This window comes from Hydra viridissima, unplaced genomic scaffold, assembly GCF_058129835.1.
Source record: "Hydra viridissima isolate aposymbiotic clone 2 unplaced genomic scaffold, HvirCarnegie_v1 scaffold_29, whole genome shotgun sequence".
Classification (NCBI taxonomy): Eukaryota; Metazoa; Cnidaria; class Hydrozoa; order Anthoathecata; family Hydridae; genus Hydra; species Hydra viridissima.
In genome coordinates this window covers 36,297-55,595 of record NW_028324324.1, presented here as the reverse complement: position 1 = coordinate 55,595, position 19,299 = coordinate 36,297, and the positions used below count along the sequence as shown (strand labels likewise).

At 38.2% G+C, this 19,299-nt stretch overlaps 3 protein-coding genes, 6 non-coding genes and 3 pseudogenes across 9 annotated transcripts; 6 read left to right on the top strand and 6 right to left on the bottom strand.

Moving 5' to 3' along the window:
- Positions 1-1,699: 1,699 nt before the first annotated feature.
- Positions 1,700-2,104, bottom strand: LOC149876154 (late histone H2B.L4 pseudogene; annotated as a pseudogene).
- On the top strand, positions 1,706-2,799 carry LOC149876153 (histone H2A, orphon). Its single transcript, XM_090075663.1, has 2 exons — positions 1,706-1,835; positions 2,402-2,799. The coding sequence occupies exon 2, from the start codon at positions 2,410-2,412 to the stop codon at positions 2,797-2,799; it is 390 nt and encodes a 129-aa protein (XP_089931789.1). The 5' UTR covers positions 1,706-1,835; positions 2,402-2,409.
- Positions 2,800-2,907: 108 nt separating this feature from the next.
- Positions 2,908-3,026, top strand: LOC149876152 (5S ribosomal RNA). The gene has a single exon (XR_016448892.1). It is a non-coding gene; the product is annotated as a 5S ribosomal RNA (ribosomal RNA).
- A 1,434-nt stretch (positions 3,027-4,460) lies between these two features.
- LOC149876151 (U1 spliceosomal RNA) lies at positions 4,461-4,624 on the bottom strand. Its single transcript, XR_016448860.1, has one exon. It is a non-coding gene; the product is annotated as a U1 spliceosomal RNA (small nuclear RNA).
- A 110-nt stretch (positions 4,625-4,734) lies between these two features.
- LOC149876150 (U2 spliceosomal RNA) lies at positions 4,735-4,967 on the bottom strand (annotated as a pseudogene).
- Positions 4,968-10,007: 5,040 nt separating this feature from the next.
- Positions 10,008-10,412, bottom strand: LOC149876149 (late histone H2B.L4 pseudogene; annotated as a pseudogene).
- Positions 10,014-11,107, top strand: LOC149876148 (histone H2A, orphon). The gene is made up of 2 exons (XM_090075662.1): positions 10,014-10,143; positions 10,710-11,107. The coding sequence occupies exon 2, from the start codon at positions 10,718-10,720 to the stop codon at positions 11,105-11,107; it is 390 nt and encodes a 129-aa protein (XP_089931788.1). The 5' UTR covers positions 10,014-10,143; positions 10,710-10,717.
- Positions 11,108-11,215: 108 nt separating this feature from the next.
- Positions 11,216-11,334, top strand: LOC149876147 (5S ribosomal RNA). The gene has a single exon (XR_016448891.1). It is a non-coding gene; the product is annotated as a 5S ribosomal RNA (ribosomal RNA).
- Positions 11,335-12,768: 1,434 nt separating this feature from the next.
- LOC149876146 (U1 spliceosomal RNA) lies at positions 12,769-12,932 on the bottom strand. Its single transcript, XR_016448910.1, has one exon. It is a non-coding gene; the product is annotated as a U1 spliceosomal RNA (small nuclear RNA).
- Positions 12,933-13,042: 110 nt separating this feature from the next.
- Positions 13,043-13,234, bottom strand: LOC149876145 (U2 spliceosomal RNA). Its single transcript, XR_016448914.1, has one exon. It is a non-coding gene; the product is annotated as a U2 spliceosomal RNA (small nuclear RNA).
- Positions 13,235-18,605: 5,371 nt separating this feature from the next.
- On the top strand, positions 18,606-18,995 carry LOC149876144 (histone H2A, orphon). The gene has a single exon (XM_090075661.1). The coding sequence runs from the start codon at positions 18,606-18,608 to the stop codon at positions 18,993-18,995; it is 390 nt and encodes a 129-aa protein (XP_089931787.1).
- Positions 18,996-19,103: 108 nt separating this feature from the next.
- On the top strand, positions 19,104-19,222 carry LOC149876143 (5S ribosomal RNA). Its single transcript, XR_016448890.1, has one exon. It is a non-coding gene; the product is annotated as a 5S ribosomal RNA (ribosomal RNA).
- Positions 19,223-19,299: the final 77 nt, after the last annotated feature.

Sequence of the window (19,299 nt, the reverse complement as noted above, 5' to 3'; positions counted from 1 at the left end):
AACACGTTTGTCAAAATATATGACCACAATTAAAATAAATCGAAATGTATGTGGTGCGTTAATTTTGCGGTTAAGTGTATATTAACTAGATATTTAACTCGCGCTTTCGCAGTGAAGCATATTTTTTTGCCAAGCAAGTTTTTTTTTGCCAGCCAGAATCATAAAAACATCGATTAAAACAAACGAATTATTGTCAGTTTAAATAAAGAGGCTACCGGCTTTAAAAACTTAAAAAACTTGCTTCACAATTTCTTACGAAATTTATTTGAAGTTTTACATCTAGTTAGTATAAATATCATTGGTTTAGCTAAGAGCATAGTAACGGTTTCTGCTTACTCGCGCAGCCTAGTAAGATGGGTGCACCGCGGACGCTCAGTTGCGAATTCTTTCTTTTTTTTTTTTATCATTCCCCTTCCCGAAACCCCGAAATGAACGAAATGCGATTGGCAAGTATTTGATGCATACCTTAATACACAGTGACTAAATTGTAGTATGTGTTTTTTCCGTGCCGAAACTCTGGTCGGAAGACAGTGCATCTTTTTAGATATTTTAGAGCTTGTGGGTTATCACTAGTACCCAAGCCTTTTTATGAGTCATTAAAAAAAAATTTACAAACAAAACTGTATTCTTCTTCTTCTTTTTTTTTCCGATTGTGATCAGATTATGATTTGTACTGACGATATTACACTGTGTCTACTTCCTCGGTCTTATTTTCTTACAAACATTAACAACATTTGTAGTTTCGTAACTATCCCATTGACCCTTTCATGCACCAATTATTTTTCCATAACTAACATAATCCATAAAAAATCATCTACAAAATGACAGCGGTACTATTAACTGTTTTAATTAGACTTTTTCTACACCTTGATACATTTTGATAGCTTTACAGAACGTCAGTTTTCTTTACCCGTTGATGTAACAATTTTGCTGACAACATTTGAATACTTTGAACACTTTGCCAACGCATTAAATATTCTTGCAGTCGTACTATCTTGCGTGTTTGTGATCCCCACCACTATTGAGTTTGCGTGGCAGCATAGGTATAGCGACAATCGACTAATGGATTTTTAGAAGCCAGCGTTGCTCATACACTTTCAAAAGTAGAACTGCTCTCACTAAGATTAGTCGCGCTGGTGCTATTTCATGCGCTCCAGTTAAAAAGGAGCGCCAAGCTACCGGTTGCTAAAAAACCCGCGGTAAAGAAAGCTGAAACAGCACCTAAGAAGAAAGTCGCTGCAAAGAGTGCCACCGCAAAAGTGGACAAGAAATAACCTGTACTGCTCAATCCTTCATCAAACGGCTATTTTCATAGGTACACATTTCTTTAAAACGTTGCGCGGCATTTAGGACTTTGTCAGGTAGTAACAATTACACTAATTGAGTTTGAAAGTCACAGTAACCTCACCGGTAACTGCTCCGTGCTTTTTAGGTCGATGTATATTCTAGAAAAGGGGAGTTTGAGAGCAATTTTGAAGAAGAAAAAAAAAGGTTTTAAGTTGTTCATAGCCTAGGACGGATGCAGCAGTTTAAGTGTTTTATTTTAGCAGCTAGTTTAGCTATTCTGCACTTGGCATTGTTTGCACAATTAAATATAGCGATTGCAACAGATATTTTCATTTGAACCTATTTCGTTAATGCGTCTAATGTTTTTAAAAGATGCGTGGCTATAAAAATAGCCGTTTGAGCGGATTTTGATCTACTTACTGCTGGTGTACTTGGTAACAGCCTTGGTGCCTTCGCTCACTGCGTGTTTAGCAAGTTCACCGGGAAGTAAAAGGCGCACGGCGGTTTGAATTTCACGCGAAGAGATCGTAGATTTCTTATTTTGAAGGGCGAGCCGCGAAGCTTCAGAAGCAATTCTTTCGAAAATGTCGTTCACGAAAGAATTCATGATGCTCATTGCTTTAGAAGAAACACCGACATCAGGGTGAACTTGCTTCAGGACGTTGTAAATGTAAATGGCATAAGACTCTCGTCTCTTTCTCTTGCGCTTCTTGTCACCAGTTCCAGCGATTTTACCACCTTTCTTACCGGCGCGCTTCTCGCCTTTTTTCGCCACCTTTGGCGCTTGTTTTCCTCCGGTTTTTTGTGCGTCTGACATTTCGACGGGCCTAACAGTAAAAATTCTTTTCGTTTGTTTTCATTGCATTGCAACTGGATTTAATTTAAGATAAAGTTGTAGCCTCCAACTTGAAAACTCTTGCGTCATATGCACTTCTATTGGTTCTTAAAAGATTAAGTTGTTTGAGCATCGTTTATTTCTTTTTTACTATTGGTTAAAAAAAGGTTGACTTTGAGACCACTCTATTTTGATAAGAATAGCAAACTTTTTGCTGTTTAAAATAAAAAAAAGGCGCACGAGATCTCTGGTCCGTCTGTCTGTCTCTGCTTGTGTTAGAAAATAAAATGTCAGGACGTGGAAAAGGAGGAAAAGCTAAGGCCAAGGCAAAAACTCGATCTTTTAGAGCGGGTCTTCAGTTTCCTGTTGGTCGCGTTCACCGATTTTTGCGCAAAGGGCATTACGCCAATCGCATCGGTTCAGGCGCACCGGTCTACTTAGCTGCAGTTTTGGAATACCTCTCCGCCGAAATCTTAGAGTTAGCTGGTAATGCTGCACGCGATAACAAAAAAGCCAGGATCATTCCTCGTCACTTACAGCTAGCTGTTCGCAACGACGAAGAGTTAAACAAGTTGTTGTCAGGTGTTACAATTGCGAGCGGCGGTGTGTTGCCAAACATTCAAGCTGTGTTGCTTCCCAAAAAGAACGAGAAGGTTCCAAAGCCAGCAGCCCAGTAAACGGCGGTATAAACAACACAAAAGGCTATTTTCATAGCCACACATCCGTTAAAAATTATTGTTAAGGCGTTAGAAACTTTAAATTTTAAATTAAAGCCGTACACTATTGCCTACGACCATACCACGGTGAATACACCCGTTCTCGTCCGATCACGGAAGTTAAGCATCGTCGGGCCAGGGTAGTACTTGGATGGGTGACCGCCTGGGAACTCCTGGTGCCGTAGGCTTTTGCAACCGTTTACGAAAAAAAAAAAAAAAAGTCGCCAAAGGGGACTCCCTTTTCTTTACAAAATCTGCTTTTTCAGTTGACTCTAAGATACACAGAACTCATCCCCTGCAAAAGAATATGCATAAACACGGCCCTGCCTGGGTGGTGTCGATTGAAAGGGGAGCGACTGGTCGAAAGGTGTGTGAGGGCGCTTCTTCCGTCTCCGCATCTCTGAGGGAAAGAAAATGGCGCTCTTTTTCCTCGCACAAAAGCCAGAAAGCTAGTTTTGATGCTGAACAACAAGGGCAACGGTTAAAGGGACTATAGCCACCATAGTCAACGAGGGCCCAGGGGAAGTTTTCTTAAGGGGCCCTCGTTGTGATCAATTACATACCCAGGACCAATAGAAGTGTGCTCTAGTCATTAAAAATTAAAAACGAAAGTTAATGAAATCTTTTAAAAGTCAAAACTATTTAAATCTTTTAAAAAAATGATTTTTAAAATATCGTTTGTAGATACACGGGGATACCCGGGAATCTTCCCCGTCCTCTCGGCGGCCATGAAAGAAACCCTCGCAAGTCTAAAGTTGCACGATGTCAATGTTCCCTAGTTTTGTCGAAATGACGAAAAGACTGCAAAACTAGCTTTGAAGAGCAAAAATTTGTAAGATTCGTCAATCGTCGTTACGTATCTCTGGCAACGTTGCGTATTGACGTGTCAACTTGCCAAAATGTTTCGGTCGTTGTCGTTTCTTTCTAAGATCAACACGTAGGAATCAGAGCTGTTTTCATGAAAATAATGAACGGTAGTAAAAGAATGCATTTCACCGCACCAGAATCCAATATGCGATATGCATAAATGGTTGACAATTGTTGTTACTGTTGCTGCTGCTGTTGTTGTTACTATTGTTACTGTTAGATCGTTATTGCTAATGCTTATTTTTTTGTGGTCGTTGCTATTGTCAGTATTACTATTATCGTTAGTTTATCGATGCTATCGTTAATTTTTGTTATTGTCGTTATTGTTATCTTCATCGTTGTCATTATTTTCGTTGTCACTATTGATATCGATTTTCTTATTGCTACTGTTTGTTATTTTAACTATTATTATCGTCATTGTTTTTTATTACAGCGACTCGTTTTCACTGTTGTGACTGTCACATTTTGTTCCGCCGTCGAGTGATTTCCGGGATTGTAACCGGTCGATCACGCTTGCTGGTTGTCACGTTGAAACGATTCTCGTCGCTCCTATGCTTATTTGGTTGCCTCTTTGCGATTCTTAGATTTTTATTGATTTTGTACAAAAAAAAAAAAAAACAAAAAAAAAAAAAACAACAACTTTTGAAATAAATAAAATTTATTTGCACTTATAGCAGACTTTGTATGCGCCTCTCAAAATATGCAGTAGACTCTTAGGGGTGAGAGGAGAGGTTTTTTTTTTAAGTCGTTAGAGGAGGGGGCGAGCGCGAACGCAGGCCCCCACTACCAGAAATTGTACGGTCGAGTTACCGACGTTAGCGGTAATCGCAGGGGTCAGCCCAGGCGAAGTGCAATGCAAGAGCCTCACCCTGGAAGAAGCCCCATGTTGATCAGGTTTACTTCCCCGTCAGGTAAGTATGCTTTTCCCGTTGTGTGGGCAGCCTCGGACGTGCCCCAATCTTCTCAATTGTGGGTTTTCGATTGCACACCGCATCGTCCCGTTTGTTTGCTTTTTTTTTTTCCTTCTCTATAGTATGGGCCGCGCTCAGCAGTAGTGCAACGCCGAGGCAACCCGCGGTCAGGGCGAGGTAAACCTACGATCCCTTGACCAAATGCCAAAAATCAGATTAATATATGAGCCGGACTATGCCGGCGTACCAGATATTAAACTGATAAGAACAGATACTACACTTGATCTTTTTTTTTTTTTTTTTTTTATTTCCTTTAACGTCTCATCAGCCATCGGCAGCTGTGGACGGGAGGATGTTCGGCGCTTGCCTACGTCACCCCATTTTACGTCTTGTCGACTGATGTTAAAGCCAACCCTTGACGGATCTACCTTGAGGCCCCCGAGTACTCGAGTTAACGAATATTCCCGGATCCTCTGCCCGACTTTAGCAGCTCATGACCAAAGCTTCGCACACCACCCATGACCGCCTCATCGGATTTTTTACACCACCAAGTGGTGCCCGACTTTTCGACACTGAGCCTCATTCGGATCAATACACCATTAAATGATGGTGTCCGACTTTTTGGCCCAGCACCTCATCGGATTTTTTACACCACCTAGTGGTGCCCGACTTTTCGGCGTAAGGATGATGATACTACACTTGATCTTAGCCATTAGGCCGAGAAGCGATACTTTTTGCAACGACTTTGTCCCGGCTCCCTCCCTCTCAACGAAAAAACTTGTGGACATTTGAATGATCAAGTCGATGGGTAACTTTAAGTTTCAACGATGAAAACATGGCTTTCTTGTACTGCATCAATTTCACTCTAAAACATTTGGGCTTTTTTTCAAAAATAACCCAGCTTCTTTCAAAAATAACAAGCTTCTTTCAAAAATAACCCAATTAACCAAAACATAAAAAACGTTTAAAGGCTTTTAAATTTAACGCTGGGCAGCAGATGTGATCAAAGGCCAAGTTGAACAACTGAAAATCAACTCTGTATATGAGCGTCCGACAGATTTCTCTGTCAAAAAGCATTTTGAGAACCTCTGTATTTAAATGTTCTTTTCAACTGTTGTAATGACAGTACTTTAATTCATCACCAGGGTCGCCAAGAAACAGCAGAGTTTAGGAGGACTTGCTTGTCATTAGCCTCGATCCTTTCCCAAGTAGTAATTCCTCACAAAGTCTAAAAAAACAAGCTTGAAAGTTTAAAAATTGGGATGGTGCAAATTAAGTTAAGAATTTAAACTGAGTAGCAAGAAAATATTTTTCAGATACTTTAGTTATTGCAAGAAATGAACACTTTAAATGTTTACTGACAAAAAGGTAAAACAATTTTAAAAAGTGACCTAAAACATCCACTGACAAAATATCAAATGACAAATGGAAAATGAAAAAATTTATGACACTAAACCGACACAGCATTAGGTTAGCAAAGGTAAAGCATACATACCTTGCACACTGTATCTGCATTTTTCCAATCACAAACTCGCAGAGCGTGGTAAAAGTTAATGAGACCTGGAACAATAAGCAAAGTATTTTTTTTAAATATTACATTTTTTAACATATTACCTAACCTAAATTAAGCCTGCAAATGTATTTGCGTACAAATTAGAAGCTCAGGATTGATGGAGAATAAACTTAAAAATATAATTCCCAAGTCAGTTAAAAGGATGTTTACTTGTTGGCTAAAGGTCAACTTTTTCAAACTATCACTTTTAAAAAATGGTTCTGGTAAACTATCGAAGAAACATGACTTACCTTTTTCTTGAAACTTTAACTGCTTCAATATTATATGCTCTGCTAACCTAACTTAACCCTTAACCTTGCCCCAGGACAACACTCAAAATTCTCTTTCAATAACTTATTTTCAATAATCAGACTTGCTACCTGAGGCTGAGTTAACTTTAGCAGTAACTCTATAAAACATAATGTGAGAAAGCCAAACAAAAGGTTCAGTTCAAAATGTAATGAGTATGTAATTTTTTTAAAATTTTATCGCATATCTTTAATCGAATTAAAGGGATCATTCCAAAGAAGCTATAGATTGTCCAGTGAAAAGCATACCTAATTAAGCATTACTTTATTGGGGTTGTGTCAGTATAACTGTAAATGAAACAAAGCTATGAACAAACTAAAGAAATAGGTAAAAGTCTTAGAAAGATCCTATTTCTGTTTCACTCACCAATAAAATCAAGAAGAATTTCCCACTTCTTATTCATTGAGTGGGATGCTCTAAAGAGTATTGCAACTTGCATTCTGGATAATCCAGGAACTCAGAACAAACTCTGTAACTGCACTCATGAAAGTCTTTTGTGACTACTCCTTCATAAAGTTGATGCTTCTAAAAATGAAAATTTATTTTTGAAAGGATTTTTTCATCAGAAACTATTCTTAAGTATTTGAAGACTTGAAAAAGTAAAGTGGGCACAACAATAGGGGTTAAACTGCTTCAAATTTTAAAACACAAACACCAAAATAAGGTGAAAAGATTGAAAATAAAATAGCACAGTACTTTTTATTACCTTAAAGCATTCTTGAAAAATCGTTAAAAAAACTGTGTGAACTCCTCTAAACTTGTCACTTGTCTTGGTTTTGGCATCAGCTACTGTATGAGAAGATAAAACAGGATTTAATTTGTTTAGTTTCCCTTTTTTTTATTTTCTTTTTTTTTTTCGAAACAAGCTAAAAGCACCTTTTCTGCTCTTGACGCTACGCCAACACCAAAAATTTCAGTAGGACTGCGCGTAACCACTGCACCGTTGTTAAACTCAATGATATGCACTTTACCGCAAAATTAACGCACCACTTATAAATTCCGACTTATTTTGAAAAATATTACGTATTTCCCGGATTTATCAAATACAAAGTCGATAATAATGTTTATTGTGACGTCATTTGTAGGCTTTATTCCGTTTTAGTTTCCAAATTGTAGCAGCTTTTCATAAGCAGCACGTTTTGCTGTAACTAAACCTCACTTTTAAAAGAAAAGTATGTATAAAGTTAGTATGAACAGATGTGTTGCTCAATGATAACTGTCATTTGAGCAACACGTCTGTTCTGACTTCTCAACGATACATAAGCTGACATTTTAAAACCTTTTTTGGTACCTCTTGCATCGTTCATGGGAGATGGATTCCTTCTTATGTAAGATAATGCTAGACCACATACGGCGCATGTTGTTACTGAATACTTACAAAATGCTACTATTCAAGTTTTGGAGTGGCCGGCTTGCAGTCCAGATATGAACCCAATAGAGCATCTTTGGGGCATAATGGCACGCTGTGTTAGAAGTCAACATCCACCACCTAGACGAGTTGCGACAAAGTCTTATCCGCGTATGTGAAGATATCCTTCAAGAAACGATTACACCTCTAATTAAAAGAAATCCACGGTGCTGTCTGGCTGCAACAACATCAAGATGTGGCAACACTAGATATTGATAAGTCAAAAATGTTACATTTTAAGCTGTATTAGTGTGCATAACAACAATAATCATCTTAGTTTATTTTGTTACTTACCTTAATTTTATTACTTACCATATTTCTAGTTTTAGTTTGTTTTTCTTTCTTTTCTTTTCTTTTCTCACCATCCTCAAAGTCGCTTTTATTATTATCATCGAAATAACTGTGTTCATGTGTTCTATTCTTAACACGTTTGTCAAAATATATGACCACAATTAAAATAAATCGAAATGTATGTGGTGCGTTAATTTTGCGGTTAAGTGTATATTAACTAGATATTTAACTCGCGCTTTCGCAGTGAAGCATATTTTTTTGCCAAGCAAGTTTTTTTTTGCCAGCCAGAATCATAAAAACATCGATTAAAACAAACGAATTATTGTCAGTTTAAATAAAGAGGCTACCGGCTTTAAAAACTTAAAAAACTTGCTTCACAATTTCTTACGAAATTTATTTGAAGTTTTACATCTAGTTAGTATAAATATCATTGGTTTAGCTAAGAGCATAGTAACGGTTTCTGCTTACTCGCGCAGCCTAGTAAGATGGGTGCACCGCGGACGCTCAGTTGCGAATTCTTTCTTTTTTTTTTTTATCATTCCCCTTCCCGAAACCCCGAAATGAACGAAATGCGATTGGCAAGTATTTGATGCATACCTTAATACACAGTGACTAAATTGTAGTATGTGTTTTTTCCGTGCCGAAACTCTGGTCGGAAGACAGTGCATCTTTTTAGATATTTTAGAGCTTGTGGGTTATCACTAGTACCCAAGCCTTTTTATGAGTCATTAAAAAAAAATTTACAAACAAAACTGTATTCTTCTTCTTCTTTTTTTTTCCGATTGTGATCAGATTATGATTTGTACTGACGATATTACACTGTGTCTACTTCCTCGGTCTTATTTTCTTACAAACATTAACAACATTTGTAGTTTCGTAACTATCCCATTGACCCTTTCATGCACCAATTATTTTTCCATAACTAACATAATCCATAAAAAATCATCTACAAAATGACAGCGGTACTATTAACTGTTTTAATTAGACTTTTTCTACACCTTGATACATTTTGATAGCTTTACAGAACGTCAGTTTTCTTTACCCGTTGATGTAACAATTTTGCTGACAACATTTGAATACTTTGAACACTTTGCCAACGCATTAAATATTCTTGCAGTCGTACTATCTTGCGTGTTTGTGATCCCCACCACTATTGAGTTTGCGTGGCAGCATAGGTATAGCGACAATCGACTAATGGATTTTTAGAAGCCAGCGTTGCTCATACACTTTCAAAAGTAGAACTGCTCTCACTAAGATTAGTCGCGCTGGTGCTATTTCATGCGCTCCAGTTAAAAAGGAGCGCCAAGCTACCGGTTGCTAAAAAACCCGCGGTAAAGAAAGCTGAAACAGCACCTAAGAAGAAAGTCGCTGCAAAGAGTGCCACCGCAAAAGTGGACAAGAAATAACCTGTACTGCTCAATCCTTCATCAAACGGCTATTTTCATAGGTACACATTTCTTTAAAACGTTGCGCGGCATTTAGGACTTTGTCAGGTAGTAACAATTACACTAATTGAGTTTGAAAGTCACAGTAACCTCACCGGTAACTGCTCCGTGCTTTTTAGGTCGATGTATATTCTAGAAAAGGGGAGTTTGAGAGCAATTTTGAAGAAGAAAAAAAAAGGTTTTAAGTTGTTCATAGCCTAGGACGGATGCAGCAGTTTAAGTGTTTTATTTTAGCAGCTAGTTTAGCTATTCTGCACTTGGCATTGTTTGCACAATTAAATATAGCGATTGCAACAGATATTTTCATTTGAACCTATTTCGTTAATGCGTCTAATGTTTTTAAAAGATGCGTGGCTATAAAAATAGCCGTTTGAGCGGATTTTGATCTACTTACTGCTGGTGTACTTGGTAACAGCCTTGGTGCCTTCGCTCACTGCGTGTTTAGCAAGTTCACCGGGAAGTAAAAGGCGCACGGCGGTTTGAATTTCACGCGAAGAGATCGTAGATTTCTTATTTTGAAGGGCGAGCCGCGAAGCTTCAGAAGCAATTCTTTCGAAAATGTCGTTCACGAAAGAATTCATGATGCTCATTGCTTTAGAAGAAACACCGACATCAGGGTGAACTTGCTTCAGGACGTTGTAAATGTAAATGGCATAAGACTCTCGTCTCTTTCTCTTGCGCTTCTTGTCACCAGTTCCAGCGATTTTACCACCTTTCTTACCGGCGCGCTTCTCGCCTTTTTTCGCCACCTTTGGCGCTTGTTTTCCTCCGGTTTTTTGTGCGTCTGACATTTCGACGGGCCTAACAGTAAAAATTCTTTTCGTTTGTTTTCATTGCATTGCAACTGGATTTAATTTAAGATAAAGTTGTAGCCTCCAACTTGAAAACTCTTGCGTCATATGCACTTCTATTGGTTCTTAAAAGATTAAGTTGTTTGAGCATCGTTTATTTCTTTTTTACTATTGGTTAAAAAAAGGTTGACTTTGAGACCACTCTATTTTGATAAGAATAGCAAACTTTTTGCTGTTTAAAATAAAAAAAAGGCGCACGAGATCTCTGGTCCGTCTGTCTGTCTCTGCTTGTGTTAGAAAATAAAATGTCAGGACGTGGAAAAGGAGGAAAAGCTAAGGCCAAGGCAAAAACTCGATCTTTTAGAGCGGGTCTTCAGTTTCCTGTTGGTCGCGTTCACCGATTTTTGCGCAAAGGGCATTACGCCAATCGCATCGGTTCAGGCGCACCGGTCTACTTAGCTGCAGTTTTGGAATACCTCTCCGCCGAAATCTTAGAGTTAGCTGGTAATGCTGCACGCGATAACAAAAAAGCCAGGATCATTCCTCGTCACTTACAGCTAGCTGTTCGCAACGACGAAGAGTTAAACAAGTTGTTGTCAGGTGTTACAATTGCGAGCGGCGGTGTGTTGCCAAACATTCAAGCTGTGTTGCTTCCCAAAAAGAACGAGAAGGTTCCAAAGCCAGCAGCCCAGTAAACGGCGGTATAAACAACACAAAAGGCTATTTTCATAGCCACACATCCGTTAAAAATTATTGTTAAGGCGTTAGAAACTTTAAATTTTAAATTAAAGCCGTACACTATTGCCTACGACCATACCACGGTGAATACACCCGTTCTCGTCCGATCACGGAAGTTAAGCATCGTCGGGCCAGGGTAGTACTTGGATGGGTGACCGCCTGGGAACTCCTGGTGCCGTAGGCTTTTGCAACCGTTTACGAAAAAAAAAAAAAAAAGTCGCCAAAGGGGACTCCCTTTTCTTTACAAAATCTGCTTTTTCAGTTGACTCTAAGATACACAGAACTCATCCCCTGCAAAAGAATATGCATAAACACGGCCCTGCCTGGGTGGTGTCGATTGAAAGGGGAGCGACTGGTCGAAAGGTGTGTGAGGGCGCTTCTTCCGTCTCCGCATCTCTGAGGGAAAGAAAATGGCGCTCTTTTTCCTCGCACAAAAGCCAGAAAGCTAGTTTTGATGCTGAACAACAAGGGCAACGGTTAAAGGGACTATAGCCACCATAGTCAACGAGGGCCCAGGGGAAGTTTTCTTAAGGGGCCCTCGTTGTGATCAATTACATACCCAGGACCAATAGAAGTGTGCTCTAGTCATTAAAAATTAAAAACGAAAGTTAATGAAATCTTTTAAAAGTCAAAACTATTTAAATCTTTTAAAAAAATGATTTTTAAAATATCGTTTGTAGATACACGGGGATACCCGGGAATCTTCCCCGTCCTCTCGGCGGCCATGAAAGAAACCCTCGCAAGTCTAAAGTTGCACGATGTCAATGTTCCCTAGTTTTGTCGAAATGACGAAAAGACTGCAAAACTAGCTTTGAAGAGCAAAAATTTGTAAGATTCGTCAATCGTCGTTACGTATCTCTGGCAACGTTGCGTATTGACGTGTCAACTTGCCAAAATGTTTCGGTCGTTGTCGTTTCTTTCTAAGATCAACACGTAGGAATCAGAGCTGTTTTCATGAAAATAATGAACGGTAGTAAAAGAATGCATTTCACCGCACCAGAATCCAATATGCGATATGCATAAATGGTTGACAATTGTTGTTACTGTTGCTGCTGCTGTTGTTGTTACTATTGTTACTGTTAGATCGTTATTGCTAATGCTTATTTTTTTGTGGTCGTTGCTATTGTCAGTATTACTATTATCGTTAGTTTATCGATGCTATCGTTAATTTTTGTTATTGTCGTTATTGTTATCTTCATCGTTGTCATTATTTTCGTTGTCACTATTGATATCGATTTTCTTATTGCTACTGTTTGTTATTTTAACTATTATTATCGTCATTGTTTTTTATTACAGCGACTCGTTTTCACTGTTGTGACTGTCACATTTTGTTCCGCCGTCGAGTGATTTCCGGGATTGTAACCGGTCGATCACGCTTGCTGGTTGTCACGTTGAAACGATTCTCGTCGCTCCTATGCTTATTTGGTTGCCTCTTTGCGATTCTTAGATTTTTATTGATTTTGTACAAAAAAAAAAAAAAACAAAAAAAAAAAAAACAACAACTTTTGAAATAAATAAAATTTATTTGCACTTATAGCAGACTTTGTATGCGCCTCTCAAAATATGCAGTAGACTCTTAGGGGTGAGAGGAGAGGTTTTTTTTTTAAGTCGTTAGAGGAGGGGGCGAGCGCGAACGCAGGCCCCCACTACCAGAAATTGTACGGTCGAGTTACCGACGTTAGCGGTAATCGCAGGGGTCAGCCCAGGCGAAGTGCAATGCAAGAGCCTCACCCTGGAAGAAGCCCCATGTTGATCAGGTTTACTTCCCCGTCAGGTAAGTATGCTTTTCCCGTTGTGTGGGCAGCCTCGGACGTGCCCCAATCTTCTCAATTGTGGGTTTTCGATTGCACACCGCATCGTCCCGTTTGTTTGCTTTTTTTTTTTCCTTCTCTATAGTATGGGCCGCGCTCAGCAGTAGTGCAACGCCGAGGCAACCCGCGGTCAGGGCGAGGTAAACCTACGATCCCTTGACCAAATGCCAAAAATCAGATTAATATATGAGCCGGACTATGCCGGCGTACCAGATATTAAACTGATAAGAACAGATACTACACTTGATCTTAGCCATTAGGCCGAGAAGCGATACTTTTTGCAACGACTTTGTCCCGGCTCCCTCCCTCTCAACGAAAAAACTTGTGGACATTTGAATGATCAAGTCGATGGGTAACTTTAAGTTTCAACGATGAAAACATGGCTTTCTTGTACTGCATCAATTTCACTCTAAAACATTTGGGCTTTTTTTCAAAAATAACCCAGCTTCTTTCAAAAATAACAAGCTTCTTTCAAAAATAACCCAATTAACCAAAACATAAAAAACGTTTAAAGGCTTTTAAATTTAACGCTGGGCAGCAGATGTGATCAAAGGCCAAGTTGAACAACTGAAAATCAACTCTGTATATGAGCGTCCGACAGATTTCTCTGTCAAAAAGCATTTTGAGAACCTCTGTATTTAAATGTTCTTTTCAACTGTTGTAATGACAGTACTTTAATTCATCACCAGGGTCGCCAAGAAACAGCAGAGTTTAGGAGGACTTGCTTGTCATTAGCCTCGATCCTTTCCCAAGTAGTAATTCCTCACAAAGTCTAAAAAAACAAGCTTGAAAGTTTAAAAATTGGGATGGTGCAAATTAAGTTAAGAATTTAAACTGAGTAGCAAGAAAATATTTTTCAGATACTTTAGTTATTGCAAGAAATGAACACTTTAAATGTTTACTGACAAAAAGGTAAAACAATTTTAAAAAGTGACCTAAAACATCCACTGACAAAATATCAAATGACAAATGGAAAATGAAAAAATTTATGACACTAAACCGACACAGCATTAGGTTAGCAAAGGTAAAGCATACATACCTTGCACACTGTATCTGCATTTTTCCAATCACAAACTCGCAGAGCGTGGTAAAAGTTAATGAGACCTGGAACAATAAGCAAAGTATTTTTTTTAAATATTACATTTTTTAACATATTACCTAACCTAAATTAAGCCTGCAAATGTATTTGCGTACAAATTAGAAGCTCAGGATTGATGGAGAATAAACTTAAAAATATAATTCCCAAGTCAGTTAAAAGGATGTTTACTTGTTGGCTAAAGGTCAACTTTTTCAAACTATCACTTTTAAAAAATGGTTCTGGTAAACTATCGAAGAAACATGACTTACCTTTTTCTTGAAACTTTAACTGCTTCAATATTATATGCTCTGCTAACCTAACTTAACCCTTAACCTTGCCCCAGGACAACACTCAAAATTCTCTTTCAATAACTTATTTTCAATAATCAGACTTGCTACCTGAGGCTGAGTTAACTTTAGCAGTAACTCTATAAAACATAATGTGAGAAAGCCAAACAAAAGGTTCAGTTCAAAATGTAATGAGTATGTAATTTTTTTAAAATTTTATCGCATATCTTTAATCGAATTAAAGGGATCATTCCAAAGAAGCTATAGATTGTCCAGTGAAAAGCATACCTAATTAAGCATTACTTTATTGGGGTTGTGTCAGTATAACTGTAAATGAAACAAAGCTATGAACAAACTAAAGAAATAGGTAAAAGTCTTAGAAAGATCCTATTTCTGTTTCACTCACCAATAAAATCAAGAAGAATTTCCCACTTCTTATTCATTGAGTGGGATGCTCTAAAGAGTATTGCAACTTGCATTCTGGATAATCCAGGAACTCAGAACAAACTCTGTAACTGCACTCATGAAAGTCTTTTGTGACTACTCCTTCATAAAGTTGATGCTTCTAAAAATGAAAATTTATTTTTGAAAGGATTTTTTCATCAGAAACTATTCTTAAGTATTTGAAGACTTGAAAAAGTAAAGTGGGCACAACAATAGGGGTTAAACTGCTTCAAATTTTAAAACACAAACACCAAAATAAGGTGAAAAGATTGAAAATAAAATAGCACAGTACTTTTTATTACCTTAAAGCATTCTTGAAAAATCGTTAAAAAAACTGTGTGAACTCCTCTAAACTTGTCACTTGTCTTGGTTTTGGCATCAGCTACTGTATGAGAAGATAAAACAGGATTTAATTTGTTTAGTTTCCCTTTTTTTTATTTTCTTTTTTTTTTTCGAAACAAGCTAAAAGCACCTTTTCTGCTCTTGACGCTACGCCAACACCAAAAATTTCAGTAGGACTGCGCGTAACCACTGCACCGTTGTTAAACTCAATGATATGCACTTTACCGCAAAATTAACGCACCACTTATAAATTCCGACTTATTTTGAAAAATATTACGTATTTCCCGGATTTATCAAATACAAAGTCGATAATAATGTTTATTGTGACGTCATTTGTAGGCTTTATTCCGTTTTAGTTTCCAAATTGTAGCAGCTTTTCATAAGCAGCACGTTTTGCTGTAACTAAACCTCACTTTTAAAAGAAAAGTATGTATAAAGTTAGTATGAACAGATGTGTTGCTCAATGATAACTGTCATTTGAGCAACACGTCTGTTCTGACTTCTCAACGATACATAAGCTGACATTTTAAAACCTTTTTTGGTACCTCTTGCATCGTTCATGGGAGATGGATTCCTTCTTATGTAAGATAATGCTAGACCACATACGGCGCATGTTGTTACTGAATACTTACAAAATGCTACTATTCAAGTTTTGGAGTGGCCGGCTTGCAGTCCAGATATGAACCCAATAGAGCATCTTTGGGGCATAATGGCACGCTGTGTTAGAAGTCAACATCCACCACCTAGACGAGTTGCGACAAAGTCTTATCCGCGTATGTGAAGATATCCTTCAAGAAACGATTACACCTCTAATTAAAAGAAATCCACGGTGCTGTCTGGCTGCAACAACATCAAGATGTGGCAACACTAGATATTGATAAGTCAAAAATGTTACATTTTAAGCTGTATTAGTGTGCATAACAACAATAATCATCTTAGTTTATTTTGTTACTTACCTTAATTTTATTACTTACCATATTTCTAGTTTTAGTTTGTTTTTCTTTCTTTTCTTTTCTTTTCTCACCATCCTCAAAGTCGCTTTTATTATTATCATCGAAATAACTGTGTTCATGTGTTCTATTCTTAACACGTTTGTCAAAATATATGACCACAATTAAAATAAATCGAAATGTATGTGGTGCGTTAATTTTGCGGTTAAGTGTATATTAACTAGATATTTAACTCGCGCTTTCGCAGTGAAGCATATTTTTTTGCCAAGCAAGTTTTTTTTTGCCAGCCAGAATCATAAAAACATCGATTAAAACAAACGAATTATTGTCAGTTTAAATAAAGAGGCTACCGGCTTTAAAAACTTAAAAAACTTGCTTCACAATTTCTTACGAAATTTATTTGAAGTTTTACATCTAGTTAGTATAAATATCATTGGTTTAGCTAAGAGCATAGTAACGGTTTCTGCTTACTCGCGCAGCCTAGTAAGATGGGTGCACCGCGGACGCTCAGTTGCGAATTCTTTCTTTTTTTTTTTTATCATTCCCCTTCCCGAAACCCCGAAATGAACGAAATGCGATTGGCAAGTATTTGATGCATACCTTAATACACAGTGACTAAATTGTAGTATGTGTTTTTTCCGTGCCGAAACTCTGGTCGGAAGACAGTGCATCTTTTTAGATATTTTAGAGCTTGTGGGTTATCACTAGTACCCAAGCCTTTTTATGAGTCATTAAAAAAAAATTTACAAACAAAACTGTATTCTTCTTCTTCTTTTTTTTTCCGATTGTGATCAGATTATGATTTGTACTGACGATATTACACTGTGTCTACTTCCTCGGTCTTATTTTCTTACAAACATTAACAACATTTGTAGTTTCGTAACTATCCCATTGACCCTTTCATGCACCAATTATTTTTCCATAACTAACATAATCCATAAAAAATCATCTACAAAATGACAGCGGTACTATTAACTGTTTTAATTAGACTTTTTCTACACCTTGATACATTTTGATAGCTTTACAGAACGTCAGTTTTCTTTACCCGTTGATGTAACAATTTTGCTGACAACATTTGAATACTTTGAACACTTTGCCAACGCATTAAATATTCTTGCAGTCGTACTATCTTGCGTGTTTGTGATCCCCACCACTATTGAGTTTGCGTGGCAGCATAGGTATAGCGACAATCGACTAATGGATTTTTAGAAGCCAGCGTTGCTCATACACTTTCAAAAGTAGAACTGCTCTCACTAAGATTAGTCGCGCTGGTGCTATTTCATGCGCTCCAGTTAAAAAGGAGCGCCAAGCTACCGGTTGCTAAAAAACCCGCGGTAAAGAAAGCTGAAACAGCACCTAAGAAGAAAGTCGCTGCAAAGAGTGCCACCGCAAAAGTGGACAAGAAATAACCTGTACTGCTCAATCCTTCATCAAACGGCTATTTTCATAGGTACACATTTCTTTAAAACGTTGCGCGGCATTTAGGACTTTGTCAGGTAGTAACAATTACACTAATTGAGTTTGAAAGTCACAGTAACCTCACCGGTAACTGCTCCGTGCTTTTTAGGTCGATGTATATTCTAGAAAAGGGGAGTTTGAGAGCAATTTTGAAGAAGAAAAAAAAAGGTTTTAAGTTGTTCATAGCCTAGGACGGATGCAGCAGTTTAAGTGTTTTATTTTAGCAGCTAGTTTAGCTATTCTGCACTTGGCATTGTTTGCACAATTAAATATAGCGATTGCAACAGATATTTTCATTTGAACCTATTTCGTTAATGCGTCTAATGTTTTTAAAAGATGCGTGGCTATAAAAATAGCCGTTTGAGCGGATTTTGATCTACTTACTGCTGGTGTACTTGGTAACAGCCTTGGTGCCTTCGCTCACTGCGTGTTTAGCAAGTTCACCGGGAAGTAAAAGGCGCACGGCGGTTTGAATTTCACGCGAAGAGATCGTAGATTTCTTATTTTGAAGGGCGAGCCGCGAAGCTTCAGAAGCAATTCTTTCGAAAATGTCGTTCACGAAAGAATTCATGATGCTCATTGCTTTAGAAGAAACACCGACATCAGGGTGAACTTGCTTCAGGACGTTGTAAATGTAAATGGCATAAGACTCTCGTCTCTTTCTCTTGCGCTTCTTGTCACCAGTTCCAGCGATTTACCACCTTTCTTACCGGCGCGCTTCTCGCCTTTTTTCGCCACCTTTGGCGCTTGTTTTCCTCCGGTTTTTTGTGCGTCTGACATTTCGACGGGCCTAACAGTAAAAATTCTTTTCGTTTGTTTTCATTGCATTGCAACTGGATTTAATTTAAGATAAAGTTGTAGCCTCCAACTTGAAAACTCTTGCGTCATATGCACTTCTATTGGTTCTTAAAAGATTAAGTTGTTTGAGCATCGTTTATTTCTTTTTTACTATTGGTTAAAAAAAGGTTGACTTTGAGACCACTCTATTTTGATAAGAATAGCAAACTTTTTGCTGTTTAAAATAAAAAAAAGGCGCACGAGATCTCTGGTCCGTCTGTCTGTCTCTGCTTGTGTTAGAAAATAAAATGTCAGGACGTGGAAAAGGAGGAAAAGCTAAGGCCAAGGCAAAAACTCGATCTTTTAGAGCGGGTCTTCAGTTTCCTGTTGGTCGCGTTCACCGATTTTTGCGCAAAGGGCATTACGCCAATCGCATCGGTTCAGGCGCACCGGTCTACTTAGCTGCAGTTTTGGAATACCTCTCCGCCGAAATCTTAGAGTTAGCTGGTAATGCTGCACGCGATAACAAAAAAGCCAGGATCATTCCTCGTCACTTACAGCTAGCTGTTCGCAACGACGAAGAGTTAAACAAGTTGTTGTCAGGTGTTACAATTGCGAGCGGCGGTGTGTTGCCAAACATTCAAGCTGTGTTGCTTCCCAAAAAGAACGAGAAGGTTCCAAAGCCAGCAGCCCAGTAAACGGCGGTATAAACAACACAAAAGGCTATTTTCATAGCCACACATCCGTTAAAAATTATTGTTAAGGCGTTAGAAACTTTAAATTTTAAATTAAAGCCGTACACTATTGCCTACGACCATACCACGGTGAATACACCCGTTCTCGTCCGATCACGGAAGTTAAGCATCGTCGGGCCAGGGTAGTACTTGGATGGGTGACCGCCTGGGAACTCCTGGTGCCGTAGGCTTTTGCAACCGTTTACGAAAAAAAAAAAAAAAAGTCGCCAAAGGGGACTCCCTTTTCTTTACAAAATCTGCTTTTTCA